Source organism: Siphateles boraxobius, unplaced genomic scaffold (assembly GCF_051911475.1).
Source record: "Siphateles boraxobius isolate OS27281-9 unplaced genomic scaffold, OSU_SipBor_1 7, whole genome shotgun sequence".
In the NCBI taxonomy this organism is placed as follows: domain Eukaryota; kingdom Metazoa; phylum Chordata; class Actinopteri; order Cypriniformes; family Leuciscidae; genus Siphateles; species Siphateles boraxobius.
Window position 1 is genome coordinate 7,047,257 of NW_027509197.1, and position 25,222 is coordinate 7,072,478.

The 25,222-nt window shown below is 35.9% G+C and overlaps 2 protein-coding genes across 3 annotated transcripts in view; one reads left to right on the top strand and one right to left on the bottom strand.

Moving 5' to 3' along the window:
- The window catches only part of epsti1 (epithelial stromal interaction 1), an 18,491-nt gene extending 16,146 nt beyond the window's left edge, over window positions 1–2,345 (bottom strand). The window contains exon 1 of the mRNA XM_077216438.1: window positions 1,897–2,345. Within this exon, the coding sequence (XP_077072553.1) occupies window positions 1,897–2,060 (164 nt within the window). The 5' untranslated portion in view covers window positions 2,061–2,345. The remainder of the gene's footprint in view (window positions 1–1,896) is intronic.
- dnajc15 (DnaJ (Hsp40) homolog, subfamily C, member 15) lies at window positions 2,313–23,491 on the top strand. Of its 2 annotated transcripts, none has more exons than XM_077216439.1 (6): window positions 2,313–2,480; window positions 4,155–4,206; window positions 8,050–8,123; window positions 11,224–11,300; window positions 13,851–13,921; window positions 23,027–23,491. In XM_077216439.1, exons 1-6 carry the CDS (start codon window positions 2,376–2,378, stop codon window positions 23,095–23,097), a joined length of 450 nt encoding a protein of 149 aa, XP_077072554.1. In that variant the 5' UTR covers window positions 2,313–2,375; the 3' UTR covers window positions 23,098–23,491. The 2 variants fall into 2 exon arrangements, with proteins under 2 accessions (XP_077072554.1, XP_077072555.1); XM_077216440.1 differs by lacking the exon at window positions 23,027–23,491 and adding an exon at window positions 20,431–20,613 and having other exon boundaries at window positions 2,324–2,480; window positions 13,851–13,928.
- Window positions 23,492–25,222: the final 1,731 nt, after the last annotated feature.

The window sequence follows — 25,222 nt, forward strand, 5'->3', positions numbered from 1 at the left end:
CCCTTGATAAAACACAGTGGACCAACACCAGCAGTTGACATGGCACCCCAGACCATCACTGACTGTAGGTACTTGACACTGGACTTCAGGCATTTTGGCATTTCCTTCTCCCCAGTCTTCCTCCAGACTCTGGCACCTTGATTTCCGAATGACATGCAAAACTGAGCAACAGTCCAGTGCTGCTTCTCTGTAGCCCAGGTCAGGCGCTTCTGCCGCTGTTTCTGGTTCAAAAGTGGCTTGACCTGGGGAATGCGGCACCTGTAGCCCATTTCCTGCACACGCCTGTGCACGGTGGCTCTGGATGTTTCTACTCCAGACTCAGTCCACTGCTTCCGCAGGTCCCCCAAGGTCTGGAATCGGTCCTTCTCCACAATCTTCCTCAGGGTCCGGTCACCTCTTCTCGTTGGGCAGCGTTTTTTTGCCACACTTTTTCCTTCCCACAGACTTCCCACTGAGGTGCCTTGATACAGCACTCTGGGAACAGCCTATTTGTTCAGAAATTTCTTTCTGTCTTACCCTCTTGCTTGAGGGTGTCAATGATGGCCTTCTGGACAGCAGTCAGGTCGCCAGTCTTACCCATGATTGCGGTTTTGAGTAATGAAACAGGCTGGGAGTTTTTAAAAGCCTCAAGAATCTTTTGTAGGTGTTTAGAGTTAATTAGTTGATTCAGATGATTAGGTTAATAGCTTGTTTAGAGACCCTTTTCATCATATGCTAATTTTTTGAGACAGGAATTTTGGGTTTTCATGAGCTGTATGCCAAAATCATCAGTATTAAAACAATAAAAGACCTGAAATATTTCAGTTGGTGTGCAATGAATCTAAAATATATGAAAGTTTAATTTTTATCATTACATTATGGAAAATAATGAACTTTATCACAATATGCTAATTTTTTGAGAAGGACCTGTATATATATATATATATATATATATATATATATATATATATATATATATATATATATATATATATATATATATATATATATTCAATATCTAGTAAATAATGCTTTTTAAGAAGAATATTTATTGTATTAATTATGGTTTCAGGGTTAGGGTTAGAAACCATTTTAGATGTGCTTATACAATTATGTGTTTATGTATTTATAATGGCTAGAAACAGGTGTTATAATGATGCCCGAAATGACGTGATCAAGTTTAGTTGAGCCACTAAATAGAGACATTTATTTAAAAACATGTAGGACTATATACATTTTGGAAACCGGTATTGTGTACCAGAGGGTTGTTGTGTTTTTTTAAGGTTATTTTAATAGGTATTGTTTTATTATAGGCCTATGCCTATTTTACAATGTTTTTAGATTTACAATGTGTAGATTTTAACGTTTTAGTGTTATACTATTCCTGTTTATATGACAATTTTAAGGAGAGAGCTAATACACTGGAAAAAGTGTTAGTGTGCTAGTATCAAAGACAAACATCCCTTCAGGGACAATTAGTATTTCATACTCTTAGAAGAAAAGGTTCTATTTAGAACCTTAAAGGGTTCCGTCAGGTGCTTCATAGAACATTTTAGGGGTTCCATTATTTTAATAAAACTGTGTAGTCTGTCTGAGTTCTGGAAGTTTCGTTTCTCCTCATTGTTTGGACGGAAACGAAAGTGAAACTTAAGTAGGCTAGTTGTTAGCAAACAGAGAAGAAGCTATGCAAATAAATGTACGATTTAAACCCCCAGAATGCCTAAATAAATTTCGAAATGACGATACATTTGAATGTTTATAACACGTTTAAAATGTAAATGTGTTTTAAATGTAAAATGTTTATTTTTATACATATAAATACATTATTTCCACCCCTTTTTGATGTATCAAACGTAAACATTCGTGAAATTCAACTTGACTAATAGGCCTAATTGCTTTAGCTGTAACGTTACTCACTGTGTTGGCTGATTCTGAGGGTTTTGAGTTCCAGGTGAGTTCTGAGCACATTCATATTCACTCGTTTGCTCGCTGTCCGTCATATTGCTCCTTTGATTTATTGTATTTCCTCTATATCCCCCGCTTCTTGCGTTATTACGATTTAGATGTGTATAGTTATTCATGCTAAATTCTGTCACATGCCTGTTGATAAACCGCAGCTGATCACTGGCAATGGCAGAGCTGGGAGTGACAGGATTGACAAGTCTCTTTCTGTGTGGGATTGCCCGCTATAAATACCATTATCCATATGCAACATAATGTATGTTACCTTTTTAAACCCATGGTAAATAAATATAATGCCTAGGGTTTACATTAAGGTTTGGAAGTTTAAGGCACTGTATAAAACTGTTTTAAAACCTCTGCTTTAGAATCGCGAGACCCCGCAGCAGCATGAAGTTTGTCCCTTTGGTGATTCCGTAGCTGTGGCTGTCACCAGCATGGCGATCTCCAGTAGTGTTGCGATGGACGGAGACTTCATGAGACATGCAGAATATACACCAAAATCCACCGTTCAGAGTGAGACAGATATTGACAAACGCCTTGTGAGTAAATGTCGCGCTGGAGAGTCCGGAGCAGTTACATTGTTTTACAATATAATGGCTGAACCACCTGTGTCATAAGACTTCCATTTGTGCTCATCATAGTGACCTTCTGAACACTTCTGTAACTCAAGCATTTATACTAAGACTTTTACCTTTTTCTTTACAAAGAGTGTCAGCCGAATACTTACTGTGAACTGATTTATTAATGAAATTAGCTCAATATTGGTTGTTGGAAGATGGGAAATAATTATTAGCCACGAAGTATTAGCCTAACGTTACTCATTGTGAAGCCTTTACATTCTCAGTTTTTATACATCAGCCATCGTGAGTTTATAACAAACACTTTATGGCCCACTAGAAGTTCTAAGTACAAGCTAATTTAATACCTTTAATACCCTAAGATGAAAGTTAAATATGAAGTTTTTCAGGCCAACCTAGTCAAGGTCGTGTTTAAAGATTAAAATAACTTCAAAATTTCGAAGTTTAAATGCTATATACATTGTATGGATACAAATTGTTTTTTCGGTGGTTGCTAAGGGCATTGTTAGGCAATTACTAGGATGTTCCAAATAGATAGATAGGTGGATAGATAGAGAAACTGTGAGATAGATTTACCATCCATCAGATAGATAGATAGGTAGATAGACAGACAGACAGACAGACAGACAGATATAGATAAAACGTCAGATAGATAGCTAGATAGATAAACCATCAGATAGATGTATAGATAGATGGATGTAAGATAGATAGATAGATTCATAAACCATCAGATAGATGTATAGATAGATGGATGTAAGATAGATAGATAGATAGATTGATAAACATAAGATAGATAGATAAACATAAGATAGATAGGCTAGAATAGATTGATAAACGTTAGATAGATAGATAGATTGATAAACGTAAGATGGATAGATAGATAGATAAATAGATAAACATAAGATAGATAGATGGATAAAATGTCAGATAGATAGATGGATAGATCATAGATAACTGTCAGATAGACTGTCAGACAGCTAGATAGCTAAACTGTCAGATATATATATATATATATATATATATATATATATATAAAATGTCAGATAGATAGATAGATAGATAGACCATCAGTAAGGTACTGTTAAATAGATAGATGGATAGATTATAGATAACTGTCAGATAGACTGTCAGACAGCTAGATAGCTAAACTGTCAGATATATATATATATATATATATAAAATGTCAGATAGATAGACCATCAGTAAGGTACTGTTAAATAGATAGATGGATAGATAGATGGTCAGAAGAATGAAGCTTAAAGGGCTTGTGTATTTACATTTGAGCTGTTTATCATTTGCAGCTTTAATTCATGAATCATCATGTAATGATGATGATTCATGAGTCAGACTCTGAACATTAAATCTATGGGATTTTTTGAAATTGTGGATTATCCACTAATCTCTTAGAACAGTTTGATGCAGGTCTGTGGTGAGTTTGGTGGACGTCATTTTAAATCTCTGAAGAGTCAGAAATGTCTAGTCTATGGAAGTTTTTGAATGTTTGATCATCTACTATGGCAAAACCGTGTAATGTTTAGAAAATATATTTATATGGCAACACTTAAAATACTTCTCTACAAATACTGGTCCTGTGTTTGTTAATTGTCATAGTGATAAAATGTTTGTGTGTTTCAGGCCGGCACTCTGATGGCAGTGGGACTGGGTGTTGCTGCGGCAGGGTTTGCAGGTGAGCACAACATCCTTTGACCCCAGTGTATGCACTCATTTGGAGATTCCTTTGTCATTAAACCACATGTTGCACAGTCACATGGAGAAGCTAGGCCTACATGCATTCATATAATATGTGTGATATAGCTTAGTGGTTAAAGCTCTGGGATGAAAACCCAAGGTTAACTGGTTCAAACTGATGATTGATTACCATTGTGCTTTTGAGGAAATTCTTAACCTCAGGTTACTCCAGGGGAGACTGGATTGCCTGTATTTTATTGCCTGGCTAGCTTGCAATAAGTATTTTCAAGCTGTTGACAGCATTAGCTACATGACAAATTAGAGGCCATTCACCCAGAACACGTTTTTTTGAGGGGTAAAAGGTCAGTGAACCAAAAAAACAACAACAAAAAACCCAAGATCTAGTTGTGTCATAGCCTGAGCTGCAAGATTTCTCTGTATAAAAATGCACATACACATATTCACAACTGGTTAATGAGAGGTGTGTTATCTGGGTATATATAAAAGGTGTTGTTTGAACTAGTTTTGAGGATGGCTCGCTTGCAGGGGTGTGATGATACACTTAGCTCACGATACAATACACGATATTAGGTCCACGAGAGCGAGATGACATGATATTTTTAAGAAATCTTCAATGACAAAAGTATGACTGGAAAAATAATCTTTATTCCGCTGAAATTCACAAAATGCAAAACAATATGGTACTAAAAACAGACCCAAGTGAACAATAGCCTTTAAAATGACTTAAAATACACCTGCATTAGCATTCAAAAGTTTTAGAGCACTTCCATTTTTCCAGTTTTTATTGAAATTTATGCAGTTTAATGTATCAATTTACTCTTAAAATAAAGCCTACCATTTTATTATTTTCTTCTAAGGTAGTTCTGACATAGCCTGAAAGTTTATTTTGGGGGTGACAATTGGTGTCACATAATTAATTCAAATAAAGTATCAATAGCGAATAATCATATGGTTTTACTTAACAACACTGTTAAAATAGATAGTTATACTATAAACAATAATCAACTTCTGTACATTGAGTATTATAACAAATGCCTGCAGAGGGTGTGCCAATGGCCTGTAAGTTTTGTTATAATACTGTTGTTACAGCACAATCAAATACTTGTTTAATATTGGCCAAACAACATTTAATTTGAATGTCTACTTAATCTTTGTTATGTGGCCACTTCTTTATGATAGAAATGCTACAGCCCCTGTAATTTCTTGAACAAGAACATGTGGACATCAAAACTCAAGATTGAGGATTTAAACTTTATTTGAAATCGTGATTGACAACAATTTGCATATTTAGAAACATATTGATGCATTCTCCTGTGTTAGCGTATAATAAAAGTGTCTATAAAAGATAATGTTACAAATTTGATTAAATGGCGCACATTGCGTACCCAGATGAACGTTATAAGCAACCCAAACTAACAGCATATGCAGAGATGGAGTTTAACCAATCTTCTCCACGCATGTAAATTATAACAGTGCAACAGTGCATATTTTTTTAATTGAATCAAAGCATTTGTGATTCACAATAGCTCTATGCTTTATTTAAAAATTTTAAATGGTCTTAATATCATAAAGCCTTAGAAAATGGTCTGATTCATGGATTCTCGTCTGTGGAATGCACCAGTGCCGTTATTTTTCAGGTGATGAAAAATGCTACCTATGAATGTCACTTCAGTTCTACTTTCTGAGTATTAATTATCATAAGTTGTAAAACACACAAATTAACTCCGACATGCTGATTTTGTGAGACAGCTTTTCACCTAGACGAGAATTATAGTCACGTTTTAATATTGCCACACCCCTACACACTTGGCTGTGTGTTTTATGCTAATTATTATTAACCTCAGGCATGCAGTCAATCATTTTAAATAGTCAAAATGTGTGTTGTTAATTAGGCAGACATTTTTCATAAGTTCTCCTGTGCGTACAATATGAAGTAATCTGCACAATTAGTAGTGATGAGCCCCAGTCTTTTTTTACGATCATGATTTATTTCGTGTTTGAATAAATTAGTTGAGCTAATAATTAAATGACTAACTCAAAAAGACACTTGTTTCTATCATGAATGAATCAGTGATTGAATGAATGAGTTTTTTTAAATAAAAAAATTCGATTTACGATTCGATTCACTCCCCCCCCCTTCTCTCGATTCACTCCCCCCATTTAAAACAAAATAGCTGCAAACTGTAAATATATTATAATATATATTTATTGTATTTAATTAAAGTGCACCAACATAAACAAAATTGCAAAGGCAAACCCTTTCTCTAACTCGAAAAGTCACTGTGCAGTGTGCAACAAAGATTGTTAAACATCCAAATTATTTATACTGTATTTGGATTGAGCTAATAAAACAACTAGAAACTCTTAGTTGAATTGAACATGTAAACACTAACACCACACGCCATAAAAAATGTAATTGCATTTTAAACATTCTTTGCAAGGAAAAAGAGGGGGAGAAAAAAAATCTAAAAAATCGATTTTTTGAAAATATGAATCGATTTAACCGACCAACTCGATTTTTATATCAAATCAATTTTTTTCCCAGCCCTAGAATGAGTGAAAACTTCCCATCACTAATACACAGATGGACAGTCTGTCTTGAATGTGAATAGAAGTGCTGTCGGACTGAATATTAGCACTCTTGAAACGCCATGTTGGCAAAAGTTTTGTGTTAGCGTTCTGGCGAGGGGTATGTTTCTAGGCAGGATGTTTGCAAGCTAAAATCCCTCATGTTGTGGTTCACAGCGGGATAGAGTAGCCATTGTATAATGTGATAAAAGTTTTTTCCTCTTTTGTCTTCTTAAAATATTTAGCTAAACTTTCCTCGTGTATCTTAAAGCTGACCACAGATATTTATGATGTGATTCTAAAGGATTGGAAGCACTCGAGATGATGGCGGCGTTGATGAGGGAGATGGTTAAGCCGCTCTCACTGTGAGTGTTTGTTCAAGTCCCCAGATGAAGCTCGCCCTGGTTAATGAGGTCAATGTGGCCTCTGGCATTAGAGAAATCAAAGAGTCTTTAAATGGCCGCATGTGGCCAAATAATTAAAGCGACTTTGTCATCAGCCTGTTTACGTTTGATTCTTTTCTGGCAGGTGTCTCAGCCGTCCTCCCTACTGCTGCTTGGACAGTTAATCATTGTTAGTCGCCAAGTCTTCCACCCATAGCTGTGTGAGGTCAGGATGGAATAGCACTTGTGGTCGCTTTGAGGAAGGGGGCTAATTCCCATTTCAGTACATCGAGGGGGCAGCACTTCTGCCAAAAGCTGAGGTGGTGTGTGGTCTGATTCGCTCAGAGGCAGGGCTTTGGATTACAGTAGAGGGAGCCTCAAACGTTTTTTCTTTTTGCTGAGAAGCAAAATAACGTTTTCCTCTCAACAATAAACTCCTCAGAATTTGGTGAAATGAAAATCCTGAAATGTTCCCATAATGTATTACTTTAATGATTCTTCATCTACAATTTGGTTGCTTTAAATGAGCCGCTTAACGGCCTTTCTCAGCTTTTTTATTGAAGGCTGGATGTTCAGATGCATTATACATTCATTTCATTGAGTGCTGCTGACTTGCAGTGTGTTGCTTCACAGTTGAACCACAACCGCTGGCAGTTCACCAGCACCCTGACCAAGTAAATACCAAGGGAAGTTGAAAGGCATCCTCACCTTCAACACATATTGAATAAGACTAAAATGTGGTTTTGTCCTTGGTTTCACCCTTAAACCAACTTTGTTAACCCTGGAAATTATCTCTGTAAATTGTCTGCTATCAAGTGACACATTTTAACCCATAAATCCTTTTTTTTTCTTATTACATTGGCTTTTAGGTCGATATGCACTCCATTTATGGAGGCCTCTGGGTCAGGTTATCACGGATGCTGCCAAGAAGTTACCCACTACGGTGAGTGTCAGAAACAAACCAACAATTTTTTAGCATGCATAAGCAAATGATTTTGTTGTTGATCTCGAACACCCTATGAATCAGTATTCCCATTTGAAAAGATCCAGCATAACATATTAATTTTTTTAAAAACAGATTCTGTTTCAGAAAGCGATGATTTGTGGGAGTGAAATTTGGATATTTCCATGTTCATTTCCACATCTTGAGGCACTTGTTTTTTGCGTGTGTTTTTGGCATGTTAAACCTTCTGCTGTAGGGCAAAGGACTGATTCATCGTGTCTTACCGGCCCTTGCCATAGTTCATGCTGTGCGTCTGGTTTTTGATGGAGTATAAACCTGATTTGTCCAGGTTTTTCTTAATCTCTAGGGATGTGTGGTTGGGGCTGGTTCCCAGCGCTTTGACTCAACCTGTCCACCTGTGTGCTCTCTGAAACTTCTATAATCTCAGTGGCTTTCTCAGATTTGCGACTGAGTACTCTTGTAATAGATCATTATTAGAGTTATTAATCAAATGATTTCATTTTTCTGTGAATCACATAACGGATGAGTGTGATTAAGTGACATGTTTTGGACTGAGATTGGACTGAACATTCCACCCTTCCTCGCCCTCTAAACATACACATGTTTTTACTCAGTTGTGAACTTTGCCCGAAATCCTCCAGGATGTACGATTTCTGAAGGAGCCACAGACCGATGTTATCCTGTTATGGCATCTTTAGTAAAGAGGGAGTACAGCGAAAAACAGAGAGCATTCTGACATTGTTTACTCAACATCAATCAGTGCATGAGTTCCAAACCCGTGTGCTGTTATTTTTGCCGTAGAACACAGAAGTTGATATTTTTCAAGAATCTTTTCAAAGCTCTTGCCTGTTGAACTATAGTTTATATCATCAGGACTGTTCAGGTCCAGAAAGGACTTTTTTTGGTCTTTTCCTCATACAAACCTATTTTAATGCTTAAGAAGACATGTAATCATACGGACTACTTTTATGATGCAGTAGCTAATGGGTGTTTTATTTTGTTAGGCCCTTTTGTTCTTTGGTAGACGGCTTATATAGTGCTTTAGCTGTGTGAAGATTCTTCATAGTTTCTTTTTTTGTTTCAATTAATAGACAACAACATATGGGTTTTGAATGATGTCGAGAAATATAATGTATTTTTTAATTGAAAGAATTTTCAGGTGAAATGCTCCTTTAAATTTTAAGTGTCTGCTGAAAATACTGAATATGGCTTTTCACACTGTGCTTGACCCCAGGTTATCGTTGTGCTAAACCCCACTTTTAACCCCTCATAGCGGTGCTAAACTTGTGCAGCTTGAAACAATGCAGTATTAGAATGTTATGACTAGATGCTTAGCAACAGACAGTCAATCATGTCGCACATATTCACATGCTTTGGACAGTTCGTCAGCTTTTGAGGGGAAAAATGGCTAAAGGCGATGGAAAACATGTCAATTAGAGTGAAGTTTTTTTTTACTTTTATTGCCTAAAACGTCTATTCAGGAAAAACTTGTTAGCTTAGTTTATAAAAATATATAAAATGTAATAATAACATGCGGACGCGCAATGCTAAAGCCTTTATGGTAAAGATTTTGTGCGCCGTTCGTCCAGTCAATGACATTGACACCGCAAATATGCAAATAAGAACGTAACCCAGTGTTTAGGAATGTAAAGTGTGAAACGTCTTAAGAATACCGCAGATTAATTGTTAACCGCGGGTAAGTTATGAGCAGTGTGAAACATGAAGCAGGATCTTTCCATGTACTGGGTTTAGAATGAGGTAGGGTTAAATATTTCAAGTGTGAAAAGCCCTAATGTGTAAAAGTCCCAAAGTGTAAAATTTATGAAGAAAATGGAAACAGAAACATTCTCATTCTTTACTGTAACAAAATCTTGAATTTTGAATGAAGAATACAGCCTGAACCTCCTCCAAACATATGAAACTTCATGATCATGATCTTAACACTGACGTTTGGTGCGTTCACGCTATGTCATAATTACTGTAATTATTAGATGACAACCTGGGATGTTCTTAGACCTTGTCACGTCCTTGGACTCTGAATTATGCATAGTTCTATGACAACACAAATTATTTTGTGTAATTTGAGTATTCAGTTGACAAAACCACAATATAGCAAGTGATGCAAAGGCCTTGTTAATAAACATATATTGCAATGTTTGTTTTGTGGTACATTTGATTCAGTGCTATCAACAGTAACAGTAAAAATCGTTTGAATATTTTCAGATTATTCTTACATTATTGATTAAATATTAAAAGAGATTAACAATAGTGATATCAAAAATATAATGAAATAACTGCATTTTACTACATTTGACTGCTGAAGCCGCTGCCATTGTGAGTGTTTCCTGTTAATGTTGCAGCGATCAGGCGGTACAAGTCGGGACTTTTTTATAAGTCGGGAAATTTGCGAATTTAAACTACGAGTTCAACGAGGACGTGAACGCTTTTCAAGTCAGTAATTACAGTTATTCTGGCGTGAACGCACCTTTAGTTTTGGAATTTGGATAATTATGAGGTCAATCTTCTCAAATCCCTAAAATCTCCATTTTCACATAATAAGGTGAAAGTGCTGATCATGAGGCTTTTAGCTGAGCCAAAACGATGTTGATTACCACAGAAATTAATTTAGACTGTTATATTTTTGTTAAAGCACTTAGAGGAGTTATTCAGTTAAACCCTGTTTATAACTTGATCTGTATAGTTGGTGAAATCATTTTCAGCTGGGACCACTTTTCTGGATGAATGAAATTCTGATTACGGATTACCGACGTAATGTCTGTGCTGTACAGATACCTCCATCGTGTCAAATTGTGTGTATCATGACAACCAAATTGAAAGATTGGGTATAACTTTACAAGTGATTCCATCATCCAAGTTTCATGTCAGTTAAGGTTGAAGTATTGTGACACTTTGAATACTGTATGTTACAGTAACTGCCTAACTGTATGTTAACAGTTTAAAATTGAGGAAAGCATCATTTTACTCTCCTAGTAATCAACAATATACCACAGATATGCTGTTGATAGGGTTTAACTTTACATCTGGACCATTGCTTTCAACATTTTCTTTTCTTTCCTAGTCATTTTCTGCATATTACAAAGGTGGATTTGAGCAGAAGATGACCAGACGGGAAGCCAGCCTTGTTCTCGGGATCAGGTAATTGTGGGCTAAACAAAGCCCTCAATCACTGCAATTCCTCTTGCTGAATTCTCTCATTATGAGTTGTCATGGAAGAAAACAAAGGTGTTTTACAGTATATACACACACACTGCATCACTAAACTTCCCAGAAGAGCTTGCGGTTAAGTCTGGGGGCAATTCTTTTGGTTTGAAGTCGGCCGTCATCTCCTGTCGTCACGGCTTTGATCCTATAACGTCTAATGGGAAAAAATTCTCAGCTGTGTCTCTTTTTAATTTATAATCTGCTTTTCGGTGGACCACCCTCCTCATCCTCGGAGGGTATATTTCTCTAAAAATTTCCCTTCAACAGAAGTTCACATGGTCCCCGACCAGGTGTGACTCACACCATGCAAGCATCACATCCTGTGTGGCATAGCTTGCGTCATTTCTTTGTGTTGTCAGTCAAACTGGACTAATGTTTTCATAGAACTGAACCAGACTGTGTCCAATATTTTTTGGATGTGACAATATGAACTCGGTCAACCGCATTCATGCTCATAAAACGGTACTGATTCGGGTTAATAGTTTTTATTATTCTCTTCTCATCCGTCTTCAGCTTTACTTTGGTGTCTGTCACTCACAGCTGAAATAACTCATAACAGAGACTCCAGTGATGTTATATATTTGCACTGATATACTTTGATCTCTCTACGCCCATCATAAATTCAGCTAACGTGTAGGGTCATTTGTGCTTTTTAAAGGTATAGTTCACCTAAATATAAACATTTTGACTAAATTTCTATTGATCAAAGAATTCTAAAAACAACAAAAATATTAAGCAGCACAACATTGATTTATGGTAGGAAACGTTCCTTGAGCAGCAAATCGGCATATTAAAATGATTTCTTAAGGATCATGTGACTGAAGATTGGAGTAATGATGCTGAAATTCAGCGTTAACATCACAGGAATAAATTGCGATTTATTTATTCAATTCAAGTATTATATATATATATATACATATACTCATAAGTGATGAGAAAGTAAAGTAAAACTAATGACACATTCTTTAACAAACTTAATGGTTGAATAAGCAGATGTTTTTATTCAAATACTTTTATCCAGCAAAGATGCATTAAATTAATCAGGAGTGACATTAAAGGATCATGTGACTCTAAAGACTGGAGGAATGATGCTGAAAATTCAGCTTTTTTTTCAAAGGAACAAACTGCATTTTGAAATGTATATAAAAAATTTTGAAATTGTGAAATGGGTTTCTTTTTAATTATTATTATTATTATTATTTTTATCCTAGTCATGCTCATGTTTTCTTTGATCATCCCTATGTTCATTGCTGTTCTGACTTTAAATGAGTTGGAGGTCACAGTTTAGTCTCTCGACTGCCACACATTTCTGCAAATGCAGTTTTGCCTGACAGATTGGTCATCACATTCTGGAAGCCTCCACTCCTCACAGTGTTTGAATCAGTTGCTCAGGCCCCTCTCAGACGCCCACTCCTGCATATGATTTGAGACTTGAAAGGAGGGTTGGTAGGACTGAACACTTGTGTGTAAGCATTAATGTATCTTTTAATCATCACTTCTGGCTGTTCAGCTGTGACTCAGATCCAAACCCTGAGTGATGTAGGCTCAAAAGAAATGTATTCAGCTTTCGTTAAGAATACAGTGTGAAGCCAAATAACCTAAAACCACCTGTCCTCACACCACAACTCAATGCTTCATATAGATTAAAAGATGTAATCAATTTAAAAAATACAGAAGTTTGAATCCTTTAAAAAGAAACGTTACTATATACTACTGACTGACTGAAGAGGTGTGCTTGCTAAATGTGCTTGCCTTGAATGTGTCAGAAATTGTTTGGGATTTTAAGTAAGTCTTATTAGTATCTAGCACTATTAGAAAAACAAAAAAGATTTAATTAGATGGAGATAAAAACCACCTATAGTCATAATTAATCAATTCATACTATAAATACTATATTTGTCAATATACAATATACATATCTAATATGTTTATCTGATTTTTCTTTATCATTTTATAAAATATTCAAGCATACATTTTTTAAAATCTAATTCATGTTTTAAAATGTAGTTAAAATATCAACTTAATAAATATTTTTTTTAAATCGAATAATAGTCACGTTTAAAACTGTTTCATTTAATCCATGTTTTAAAATATAGTTAAATCAAATAGCAAATAAATAATTTTAGATCCACATTTTAAATTGAAAAAAATGCCATTGTTTTTTTTTTTGTCATTTTGTCAAATGCTTTTCTTTATCCATTTGTCGAGTTAAGAAATGTCCCCAAACTTAGACCATACCTTATTTTTTCAGTTCTGTTGCTTGTTTTGCCCACTAAATTGGGGAATTTCAGGGAATGTACAGATTGAGTCTTTTCAGTTGATGTGTGCAGTGATGAAGACAGACCACACATGTTGATGATTTGTGCAAAAAAAAAAAAATCAATCTGGAGGCCTCTAATTAGATTCATACAGCAGTTTCCACTGTGACCACTAGATGGCGATGTGTTCCTTCTCTAAATGTTCTGTTTTCTTGTTTTTGCGCAGTCCAACCAGCACTAAGGCAAAGGTACGGGAATCCCACAGAAGGATCATGGTCCTAAATCATCCGGATAAAGGTCAGTAGTTCACGTTGGGATGGTTGTGTTTAAATCAATATTCCTCTGGCTCTCCACATGCAGCTGTAGGTATTGTCTGAGCAAGACTGCAGCTGAGGCGGGTGTTGATTACATTATTGATTTGAACAGCATTTGTCATAACACACTTTTTAAAGAGGGCTCACATCCCTGCAATGCTGACTTGCTGTAATTTAAGCCAGAACCACACAAAGCAGGACATTATCAGGCAAACCCTCACACAATGATTCTAGAGGAAGAATGATATTAAATCATTTGCATTCATATTCACCCATAAATTATAATCAATCAATAAAAAACTTTTTATGCATTAAATTAATCAGAAGTGATTTTAAAGACATTTACTTAGTTAGGAAAAAAACATATCACGGTTTCCACAAACATATTAAGCAGGTGTTTTCAATGTTGCATGATAATATTTATGTTACATGTTACATGAGCAGTAAATCAGCATATTAGAATGATTTCTGAAGGATCATGTGTAGTAATGAGTAATGATGCTGAAAATTCAGTTTTGATCACAGGAACAAATTGCATTTTAAAAAATATTACAATAAAAAAAGCTCATTTGAAAAATTCACATTTTTATTGTTTTTACTTTATTTTTGATTACATAAATACAGCCATTGCAAGCATAAAATTCTTCTTTCAAAAACATTAAAAAATATTGTGTATTGTATATCACAAGCAAAATAATTCTCAATACATTTTGAATATTCTGCGTATCACATAGTGGTGATAATGGACCGACTTATTTAGATCCGATAAGGATTTGTTCACTGTGATCTGTGCGACACAGGTTATAAATCACTGTCTAGCGAATTGCTTTTTTGCAGTGGTCTTTTTTAGCGCAGGGTCTCACCTAATAAACACTGTCTTTATTTTCCTTGGTCACTCCCCCTGTTTTTCTGTTCAAGGTTAATGGCCTCACCTTTCCTTCCTCTGTTTTTTTCCTCCTTCAGGTCCGTTTCTCACAGCGCTCAGAGATGCTTTATATATATATATATATATATATATATATATATATATATATATATATATATATATATATATATATATGTCAGCCCTTGTTTGCTCCTCTAGACCACTAATACTCTCAGTGAAATAAGCGATGGTCTCTGTGATGCTATCTGTAGTGGAGCGATAAGGCCTCTGACTGTAGAGAGGACATCCAGCAGAGAAAGTGTGCCAGATTTGTCCCATCCTCCAGCACTGCTTTACTAAAAAAAATCCTTTACTACAGTGCTGATAATAATACTTTGCAAGAGCCCATTTTGTTTGTTACACTAGTGGAGGGGGCTGATGTATTAAAGACCCCATGAAATGGCTTGATGAATGCAGTTTGCTTTCTTTTGGCATTTATGCATTTCTTATTAAAACAGAAAGCTGAAATAAGACGTACTAAGGGGTCTTTTACACAACATCTTTTTCAAATAAAAATGGAAAAATTGGGATTGGAAACTAAATTATGGGATGATTTTTATTTTTGGGTGAACTAACCCCAGATCTTCACACAGAATGCATTTTTTGCACTGAAAAAACAAGATGTGGAGCGGGAAAAAGGCAAGGTTATTAGACGTGAGTTAAACTTTTTTTAACTTTAAGGTGTTAGAATGCCGTTTCATATGCGAGATGCTGCAAAAGACGTGAGAGCAACAGCTAAACACACGTCCATCAAGCACATGTTTACATGGAAATCAATGGAAAAACAGCTCAGTGGAATGCAAAAATGTCAAGGTCTACTACTGAATGATAGATATTTCATATTTGCATGATGGAGACAGGCTGAAAGGTGCTGTTATTTTCTTACAAAACATTTGCTGTTAATAATAGTTTTACTGGCGATATACTTTGTCATTTTTTTTATTATTTGAATTGCCTTGACTTTTTTAGGTTGACCTCTAAAACTCAATGTCTACTTTTTGGTATGTCAACTGTTTAGCATTTTTCTTATTTTATATTATTTCTGAGCATATAGGTTATGTTATAAAGTTTGTGCAATATTTGCCTTCATATTTCATGCATATTTTCTGCAAAGATATTTAACAAACAACAAGTCATTTGTTTTACATTTGCACTGTTGTAAATGGTGTAACATTTACACAGTGTAACATTTGCACTGTTGTACACAGTTGATCACTGTGGTACACTTGGAATAGAACTTTTTTTAACCAGATGGTTAATAAAGATAATGTTACTTGAATCATATTGTAGTTACGGTTTTAAGTTGACTAGTTAAACATAAAACAAAAATAATAATAATAAAAAAGAAATTAGGCCTGTCGTCGTGATTATTGATTAATCTTCTAGTTGTGGTAATTTGAATTTAATCGCAATTATTTAAGATAACCGCTATAATTGTGCAATTAAAATTTCACATTCTGCCACCCGATTAAGGGAAATTTAAGCGATTATAGAAATGCCATTAAATATGCAATATTGTGATCTTTTCCACTGTGGGAAAACCAAAGGAATCGTAATTTGGCAGGAAGTAGAGAATAAAGAATATTTAAAAAACACACTGCTATAAAGTACACAAAGATAGTCAAAGGTCTTACTTCATAAATGAAGGTGTGTGGGTTTAATCGGAGTACATAATTATATTATATTAGATTATATATAACATTACTTTTCACAGCATTAAAGTAAGTTTTATTACAATATTATGATTTCAAGTAAAACAAATATTAGGCTTACATTGTAAGTGATGTGTTAAACACTAATCACAGTTATTTTATATGACAATTAATGGTCAGCTCAATTCATGATCGTGACAGGCCTATACGTTGCTACACTATTGACAATAGCTCGAAATGTGTATGCGAATCGCACCTTTATGCTACTTTTCATTCAAAATTGTATGTGTGATAGTCCTACTTGATATCTTGATACTAGCGCACAGCGAGCATTAAATATCGCAGGTATTTCATTACCAACTAAGACGTCTCTGAGAGAGTGAAGTATGCTGTGCGACACTAGCGTCTGTTCTTCAGGAGTGCCATTATCAACTGTGTGGATCATTTATGATGTAATATAGCAATTTAATGTAGCATTTTATTTACTGTACATCTGACTGGGCGCCGGCGTGTGATTGTAACAACATACTTGTACATCCGCTTCTCGAAATTTCTTCTAGTTTTTCCAAGTTGAAGGTTCAAGTGGCGTCAATAGCGTCAGAGCTATACGTGACAGCAGTTCCTGACCAGCAGGACCGGGCTTATTGCTGAAACGAGTGTTAATCCCTTCTTCCACTCATCTATTGTTTCTAATTCAATAGACGTTTTCAGTCAGGAACTTTGTATTATTGGTTTCAGAGTAACTCAGTGACTGGTGAGTTATCAATATGAATCTATACATTCACATCTCACCTTGACATCACACACAATTCAAGTCAGAAAAGAGTCTGTAGCCCAACTGAGATTGAGCACTTTTCTATATTTCTGTGTTCATCTTGCATGTAGCCCTTTTGTTAGTTTAAGCCCCTACGGCAAGGTTTCACAGCGACGTGAGGATCGGCGTTATTCGCTCCGGTATCCGCTCTTTAGGTCGTAATGAGATGATTAACTTTGAGCGGTCAGGGTAATGGCATGGAATGATTGTTGAATTGGCTTTCATTAGTTTGCTAGCTATGAGCAAATGGAGACATTGAGATGCCTTAACTCATCTAACTGAAACTGTATAAAAGTGGAAGCAAACTAAAAAAGGAAATGCAATCTTTTTTAGGTTATTGTGTTTCGTCTGTTAAGATGCTGAGATGTGACTTGTGTGCTTTGTTCTTTGTTCTGGCTGGCTTGTAAGAGCAAAATTATGTCTTATTGAATTCATCTAAATATTTCTGTAGTGCTTAATAAGAGGAACCATCATTTCAACCTAAATACGGTTGTCAATCCAGAAACTTTGCAGTGTTCTTAGCAGCATGAAAAACTAAACTTGTATTGAGATTGTGAATGGGTAATAAAAAGAAGCTGTCAATCTCTTAAGCGCAAGCTTACTGAATTCTGCTCTCGCAAAAATTCCCTTTTATAATAAAAAAAGCTGTCTTAATTGCACAGGGAATCTCTTATTTACATTGTTTACACTTTTTTTTGGTTCAAATTGAAAGGATTTGAGAGCGTGTGGCTTGCGTTGAACAAAACAAAACCTTGTACGTTTTAATTGGTGTCGAGCGGATTCTAACTTCTCTGACTAGCACCTCTGATAGGCAATTGTGTTCATATGATCAACAGATATGAATGTGATTGGCTTGTAAGAACACATTGTAAATAGAAACGTTTGACTATCAGACAGCGCTCAAACAAACGAGAACGAGAGCGTTTGAAAGCAGCGTCTATCAGCGGGTACTAGAACAGTAATGCCAGGACCGGCAACTATTTTATTTTATTGTTTATTTTTTTATTAAATGTTACTGAAAAGTTCGACTGCCCTATTTTTGATGAAATATTTTAATTCCCAGCCAAGTGATGATGCAAAGAAATTGTTGAATCAAAGTTTTGATGTTTTAATTGATTAATTGAAATGGACAACTTTTCAGAAAGAGAAATGAATGAACATTTTAGTCTAACTCTAAGTCACTAAAAAGAATAGCAAAATGTCTCTCTTGTGAAATACCTCTATTGACAATGTCCATATGAAATGAACTAGGCGAAATGATATTGGCAGAAAAAATAAGGTGTAATTAAGTGCATCAGTGCAGACTGTTGAGCGCACAGCTCCACTTTCTCCCTGACACTGACAGATTAGCAACCTCCTCAGGCCCTGCTCTCGGCTGCCCGCTCACTCTCCTGTGTGTTTCCTCCCATTTGTTATTGTTGCTTATCGCGTGTGTGTGTGTGAGAACACAATGGATGCTTCCAGGATCTCGGAGAAGGTCGGCTTTATGTAAATCCTGCGAGTTGTGGGATTACAAATGTAAGAATCAGTTTATGATCTGGTGATCCTACATCTTGACATAACATTGAATGAAAAACTAAAGTGAGGTACTGTACATTGTGTTTAGCATTTTAGGGTAAAGATGATGAAATCAGATCAATTATTCTTTTAAGCAACGTTTCCAACAAAAGGTTTCTGCCAGTTCCCGTTCTCTTTCAGGAGTCAGATTACTGGGACTCTCATCTTTTGTCTTTCGAATGGCTCTTGGAGCCCCTGTCCCATTCGCTGAATATTTCTGCTGATTGGATTAGGACTGGTGACACCCTTGAAACCGGGTTGGGTTTCTATACCTGAATACTTCATTTGCATGCTTTGTTTAATATTAGAAAAGCTTTCCAGTGCAGGAAAGATGTAAGTGGGGAGATGCAGATGTTGTGTTGTTTCTGGTCCATATGTGAGTAACATTGGTTTTGCTGTGTTGCACAGAACCAAGATATGCTGTTGTAGTAATTTCATCTATAGTAACAGGACGGTTTTGAGTGTCATTGTTTGTCTGGAGCTGCTAGTGACTAGCAACCAACTCTCGCTTGTATACATTCTTCTGTACTGTATGTTCAATTTTTTCTTCTTCTTTATTTTTTCACAAATAATTATTTTGCTTCACTTCAGCTATGATAAAGAGACATCCACTCTTGCATTGCGTGTTCGTGCATTTTGTGGGCGGAGCAATGGTGTGTTTGTTTGGGTTGATTTCAATCAAATTTCTCAGAAATCGCTTACTGCACCTTTAAGTGAATTAATATTCTTTATTACCCTTCTGGCGCAGATTATTACAGCATCAAGAATTAAATGTTTTATAACAATAATAATTATTTTAAAATACTTTCTTGTCATTTGGCCAATTTTGACGGCTTAAATTGCAAATTGATTGTTGTACAGGGAGTCATGGATCTAAGGTCACTGGAGGGGTCACACCTATGAACTGGAGAATTAATGCTCAATGACTAATAGGCGAAATAATAATAATGATCATCTCACCATGAGGTGACCGACTTTGGCCTGTCTAACATGACATATTGATGTTCTTAAATGAGAAATTATCAACAATATATTGGTTTAACCTTTTGTAAAGCTCACTAGTTAAGCTGTGTGAGGAAAATAAATAGCGAGAGAACGAAATCAGAGAAATAAACGACGACTTTGTGTGCATCCTGTGTGACCATCAATCAGAGTAAGTCATAGTTGTCACAGTTCTGTTCAATGGATGTCATCAAAACACGCCTAGATCACATGGAGCCCAATGTCGCCTAAGTAAATAAAAAAGAAAGAAGGAAATATACTTCCAAATTTAAAGTAAAATAGTATAATAATATGAAGACATTTTATTTGTTACAAATATGTGGTACAACAGAAATAAATGCACAAGATTCTATAAAAATGTCACAACGCAAAAAAAACCCAAACCGCTTGATCCTGTGATACTTCAATTGCTTGTTACTCGTTACAATTAAAAAAGTCTTTTAATTTATTATTTTTATTTATTTATTTTCCCCATTCAGTTCCCATTTTTCCCCTGTTTTCGTGAGACAGCACTGAACAGCACTGTGACAACAATGAAACAGCACTGTGACAACAATGACCTTGCTCTGTCTGAAGGACTGAATTGGAGATTTCAGAAACGAAGACCAGGAGACATGGATGTATCTTCATCAAGTCTTACTAAGAAAGCTGAACACTGTATGTTATACACATTTTAGGGGGCAGTCCGTACAAGTAAAGACAAAGCACTTAGGTGACGACTTTAACATGGATCCTGAAGTTCTTGCCTGGTCATATCCCTTTATTTTCCAGTGATATTCCTTTGAGCTTTTCTCTTTTGTAATGTCTCTCAGCCATCTCTCTTTCTACAGTCTTTCTTCAAATCTACCTCTTGCTCACTCTCTCTCTCCTCCCCCATCATGAGTGGACACGCCCACTACTGCTGATTGGCTACAAGTGTGTTGTGATGCTCGGTCTGATCCACTTTTAACAGCGTTTCTCAGAAATCGCTTACTGCACCTTTAACTTGTAAATAAGCTAAACTATAGCAAATCTGGATTGTTTACAATGATGATGATTGTCCATGGCTCAGTAGCCACAATATTTAAATAATAAAACCCACGTCAAGGTTTATCAAACATCTCAATTAATCAATTATTTTGTATTAGTAGATCATTTATAGCAATAAATAATAAGCCACAATGTAGTAGCACTTTTAGATTACACACAACAATAGTACTAAATGTTTTATTTGTACTAAATGTTATAACTATTTTAATAATTTTAATTTAAAAAAATTATATAATATATAGGAATCTATGTAATATACTATATATAAGTACATATATGTATACATACATAAACTAAACGTTACAAAGTAAGCGAGAGCTAAATGAATGTGCATGGGGTTGTGAACGTGCCCATTGCGCAGTGAGGGGGAAATGGTTGGTATGGGTGTGAGGGTCTAGCTGTAATTAGGTAAAATCTGCATTGACTTTGGGACTGTGTTCACGCACTCGTGGAACGTGGTTTACTGAAGAAAAGATGCAATGGAAATGTACAGCCGCATGATGTGGCGCAGCAGGCACCAGGTGCACCTCATCACACGCTGCCAGCAATAGCACATTTCCCCCCTCTCAGCCACACACCCTGGACTTGGGCTGAAAGTCAGTGATTGGAGGCATAGAGATTTCTTTTTTGCAAAGCTTGTGGATGTAGAGCTTTACTGTGGCTGCAGAAACTACGATAGAATTGTGCCTGTGGACTCGGTGTAGCAAATTAATTATGCTGCTCCATTTAGTTTCAAAGTGACTTTAAAGTCAAAGTAAAACAGTGTTTGCGACCCATTTGATTTCTGTAATGACATTTTTGAATGAAACGGGATATTAAATGAGAAAGAAAATGTAGGGTGTTACCTAATTTTATCCATCCTGAATTGATTGGATTGCAAAAGTGGGTGTTATATACTCTACTGTTCAAAAGTTGGGTCAGTAGATTTTGTTTTATTTTTTAAGAAATTGATACTTTTATTCAGCATGGACATGTTACATTTTTGAGAGATCATGTGACACTGAAGACTGGAGAAATGATGCTGAAAATAAAGATTTACCTTCATAGGAATAAACTGCATTTTATAATACATTACAATAGAAAAACATTATTTTAAAGGGCTAAATCACACAAAAATTAAAATTCTGTCATAATTGACTCGCCCTTAAGTTGTTTCAAACCTGTATGAATTTCTTTCTTCTGCTGAACACAAAAGAAGATATTTTGAAGCATGTTTGTAACCAAATAGTTTTGGGGCACCATTGACCGTAGTATCCATAGTATTTAGATATTTTACTTGAGGTGATTAAATGATGACAGGATTTTTAATTTTGGGTGAACTATCCCTTTAAATTAATAATATTTTACAATATTGCTGTTTTTACCTGTTTTCCCACCTGTCCTCCCCATCAGCCCCATTTACGTTAATTCTTTATGCCTTAAAATAGCTTGAATGTTAACTTAGTCTACACCCTTGCCTCATTTATAGTATACGAGGCTCGATGAATATTCAAATTAGCCCCGCCTCCACTCACTCGCATCAGATCAGAGATCCACTCGTTGACGATTACATGTTGACGTGATTGGTTACAAGGTAGTTTGTGACGTCAGAAACACCAGCGATTTCAAACTGCGTTTTTGAGACTATCTTTGGTTCACTGCAGTTTTAAAGAGAAAATATTCAGCAATGGTGCTGACTTATGAATGTGCACATGGTTTGTCTTAAAGCATATTAAAAACACCACCTAGACATATAAACAATATTAAAAGCTAGATTTTCACCACAGGGGGACTTTAAGAAAAAAGGAACAAAATCTCTCGCTGGGGTGGTACCCTTTCAAAAAATACTACCATCTATTCTAAGTACTAATGTGTTCACTTTTAGGGGTAAATAAGGTACCGCACCAATGACCGCGCTTTTGTACCTTTTTTTCCCTGAGAGTGTAGAAATGGGACAGGAAGTTATTTGAAAGAGAGGTTATTGGGGGATGTTACGCCTCGTGGGGGACGCAAAAAGTGGGATGGGTCGTCACTAGGGGGAAATGCGCATTTTACAGCTTTAAATAGTAAGATGAGGAAGAGGAGACAAATCGTGAACCTGCTGAAATAAAACTGCTGCTTCTCCTGCAGGTGGATCCCCGTATTTGGCAGCCAAGATCAATGAAGCAAAAGATCTGCTGGACTCCGGCCCTCGACGCTGACCCAGCAGAGTTACATCTACTTCACTGTCGCCAACTCACCCATGAGCCTCCACAAGTCATTGTTCTTCTTCTTGTTTTTCTGCCATAAATCAGCCGACTCTCAGCACATTGTGCTCCGTTCTATCTGCCACTTTTCCTTACCGCCACTTTAATGCATGTCTTGAAAGGTTGATCCTTCATGTTAAAGGATCTTCACGCTGTCCATGTGAAATATCTCACTGTAATCTTTATTATTTATTGAGGTGACTTGTGTAATGTTTAACGTATGCTGACAAATCTGGTGGATGTATCCTGTCAAATGGCTAAAAAGCCTAAAGTATTCCCCCTAATCCGCAGGCACCAGTCCATGTAGGTGTTAAGTTATTTTAGCTCGCTAAATAAACACTTTTACAAATTAGGAATGACTCATTGTGAATATTTTTGTGTTTGTACGCTAGTGTTTTCCTCCTGCTGTGCTCGTGCTCGTGCTGATGCTTGCGGTACAGATGGCTGTCTGGTCTGCATGTCGGAGTTATCCACGCAGGAACAGAGCGTTTGGGATTGGACAGTGGGATGTTCTTTACACCAACTCTGATTTGCTGTTTGTCAGGCCTGGAGATTAATGCCAAGGCCAAGATACCACAACACAAGCTGCACAATCCACTAACACATTACTGCAAAAGAAATAAAAGGCAAGCAACAGGGAAAGAAATTGCTTCTTGGATGCATTTTATATTTCAATTCTTTTGAGAGAGCGGCTATGTTTAGCACTGTTCAGTGTTAGCTTGCATACTGCCTATTGCCTACTTCGTTTTAAACATAGCTAGTGAAGCAAGGAATTAAATGTTTTAAATAATATTATTCTTCACTGTCTCATTTCATGATGTGATTGTGAGAGGCATCCAGTAATTATCTTGTGAAAAATGACTGTGTTTTTAATTAACTTTTGTCCTTGTTACTTGTTACTGTAGGCCTATTTGCAGTACTATACACTGTCAAAAGCTAGTATAAGTATAATCAAATTCGCTTGACAAATAATTTCATTTAATATTTGAGTTCATTTATATCAAATTATATTAAACTGATACAAATTTTTTTTTTAAACTTAAATGTCAATTGATATTGGTTTTATTTTCATGAGTTAAATTAATGAAAAAACATGGTGCCATGACTTATTGATCATATTTTTATCAGTGTAATAATAACAATAAATTACACGTATTTGAAAACAACTAAAACTAAACTAAACCTATTGTAAGTAGCCTACATGTTGTTAAATTATATTGTTCAGTTCTTATTTAATTACACTGCAATAAGGACACATTCAAATAAGATGTGATGTTTGAGTGAAATCATATAGAAGGGATGTTAAAAATAACAGCTGCTATTACTTGCAGATCATCACACTAGAAATTGAAGATCATTGCACAATGCATTGTGGGATACTCCATTATGTGTAGTGTGTATACTACGGAGCACTTAAAGGGACATAGTGGTGGAAAAAAATATGAGAAAATATACTCATATAAAAACTTGTTCGTTCACAAAACTATAAACCTCGTTCACTTGCAAAGCTTTTGTGTTCACCAGAAAACGTTGCGTTCACTCACAAAGAACACAAAAGGTTTGCGAGCGAACGCAAAACCTCCCCTTGTCCTCCCAACTCATATTTTTTCCATAGTTTAATGCTTATTTAGACAAATGTAGGCCATCTCAAATACTATATAGTGCAGAAATAAAATGAGTGGTATACTATTCTGAACATAGCCTTTATATTATGCATGGACGTTTTCCTCTTGCTTCTGAGACCCACTAACTGAGTTTGTGCTTCAAAACAGGACGTTATCTTGGATCGTTCGTCGTTCCAGATGGACCAACATGAAAATTAAGCCAGACCGTTGCAGACGGAATGCGAGTCGTATGTCATGGAAAGACTCGATCGATCCAGTTCATTTCCCAAATGTTCCATTCGATTATTGCAGCCATGAGATCTCCGTAGGTGATAGCTTCAGTCTACAAATAAAACCCAGTGAGGTGTTTGGCACGCTTATGAAATACTTGCCACTTTGAGTGTTGCCTTGCTCTGGCCTCTCTAGCTGGCTTTATTTACTGCTTCTTTTTGCCTGACCCTTCTTAGGGGCTGTTA

What these genes read in the sequence shown, in the direction of transcription:
- dnajc15 (XM_077216439.1), top strand. Translation starts at nt 2,376, where the DNA reads ATGGCGATCTCCAGTAGTGTTGCGATGGACGGAGACTTCATGAGACAT. An exon ending in TGCTGCGGCAGGGTTTGCAG is followed by an intron (nt 4,207 to 8,049) that starts GTGAGCACAACA and finishes ATTGGCTTTTAG; the next exon opens with GTCGATATGCACTCCATTTA. An exon ending in CCAAGAAGTTACCCACTACG is followed by an intron (nt 8,124 to 11,223) that starts GTGAGTGTCAGA and finishes TTTCTTTCCTAG; the next exon opens with TCATTTTCTGCATATTACAA.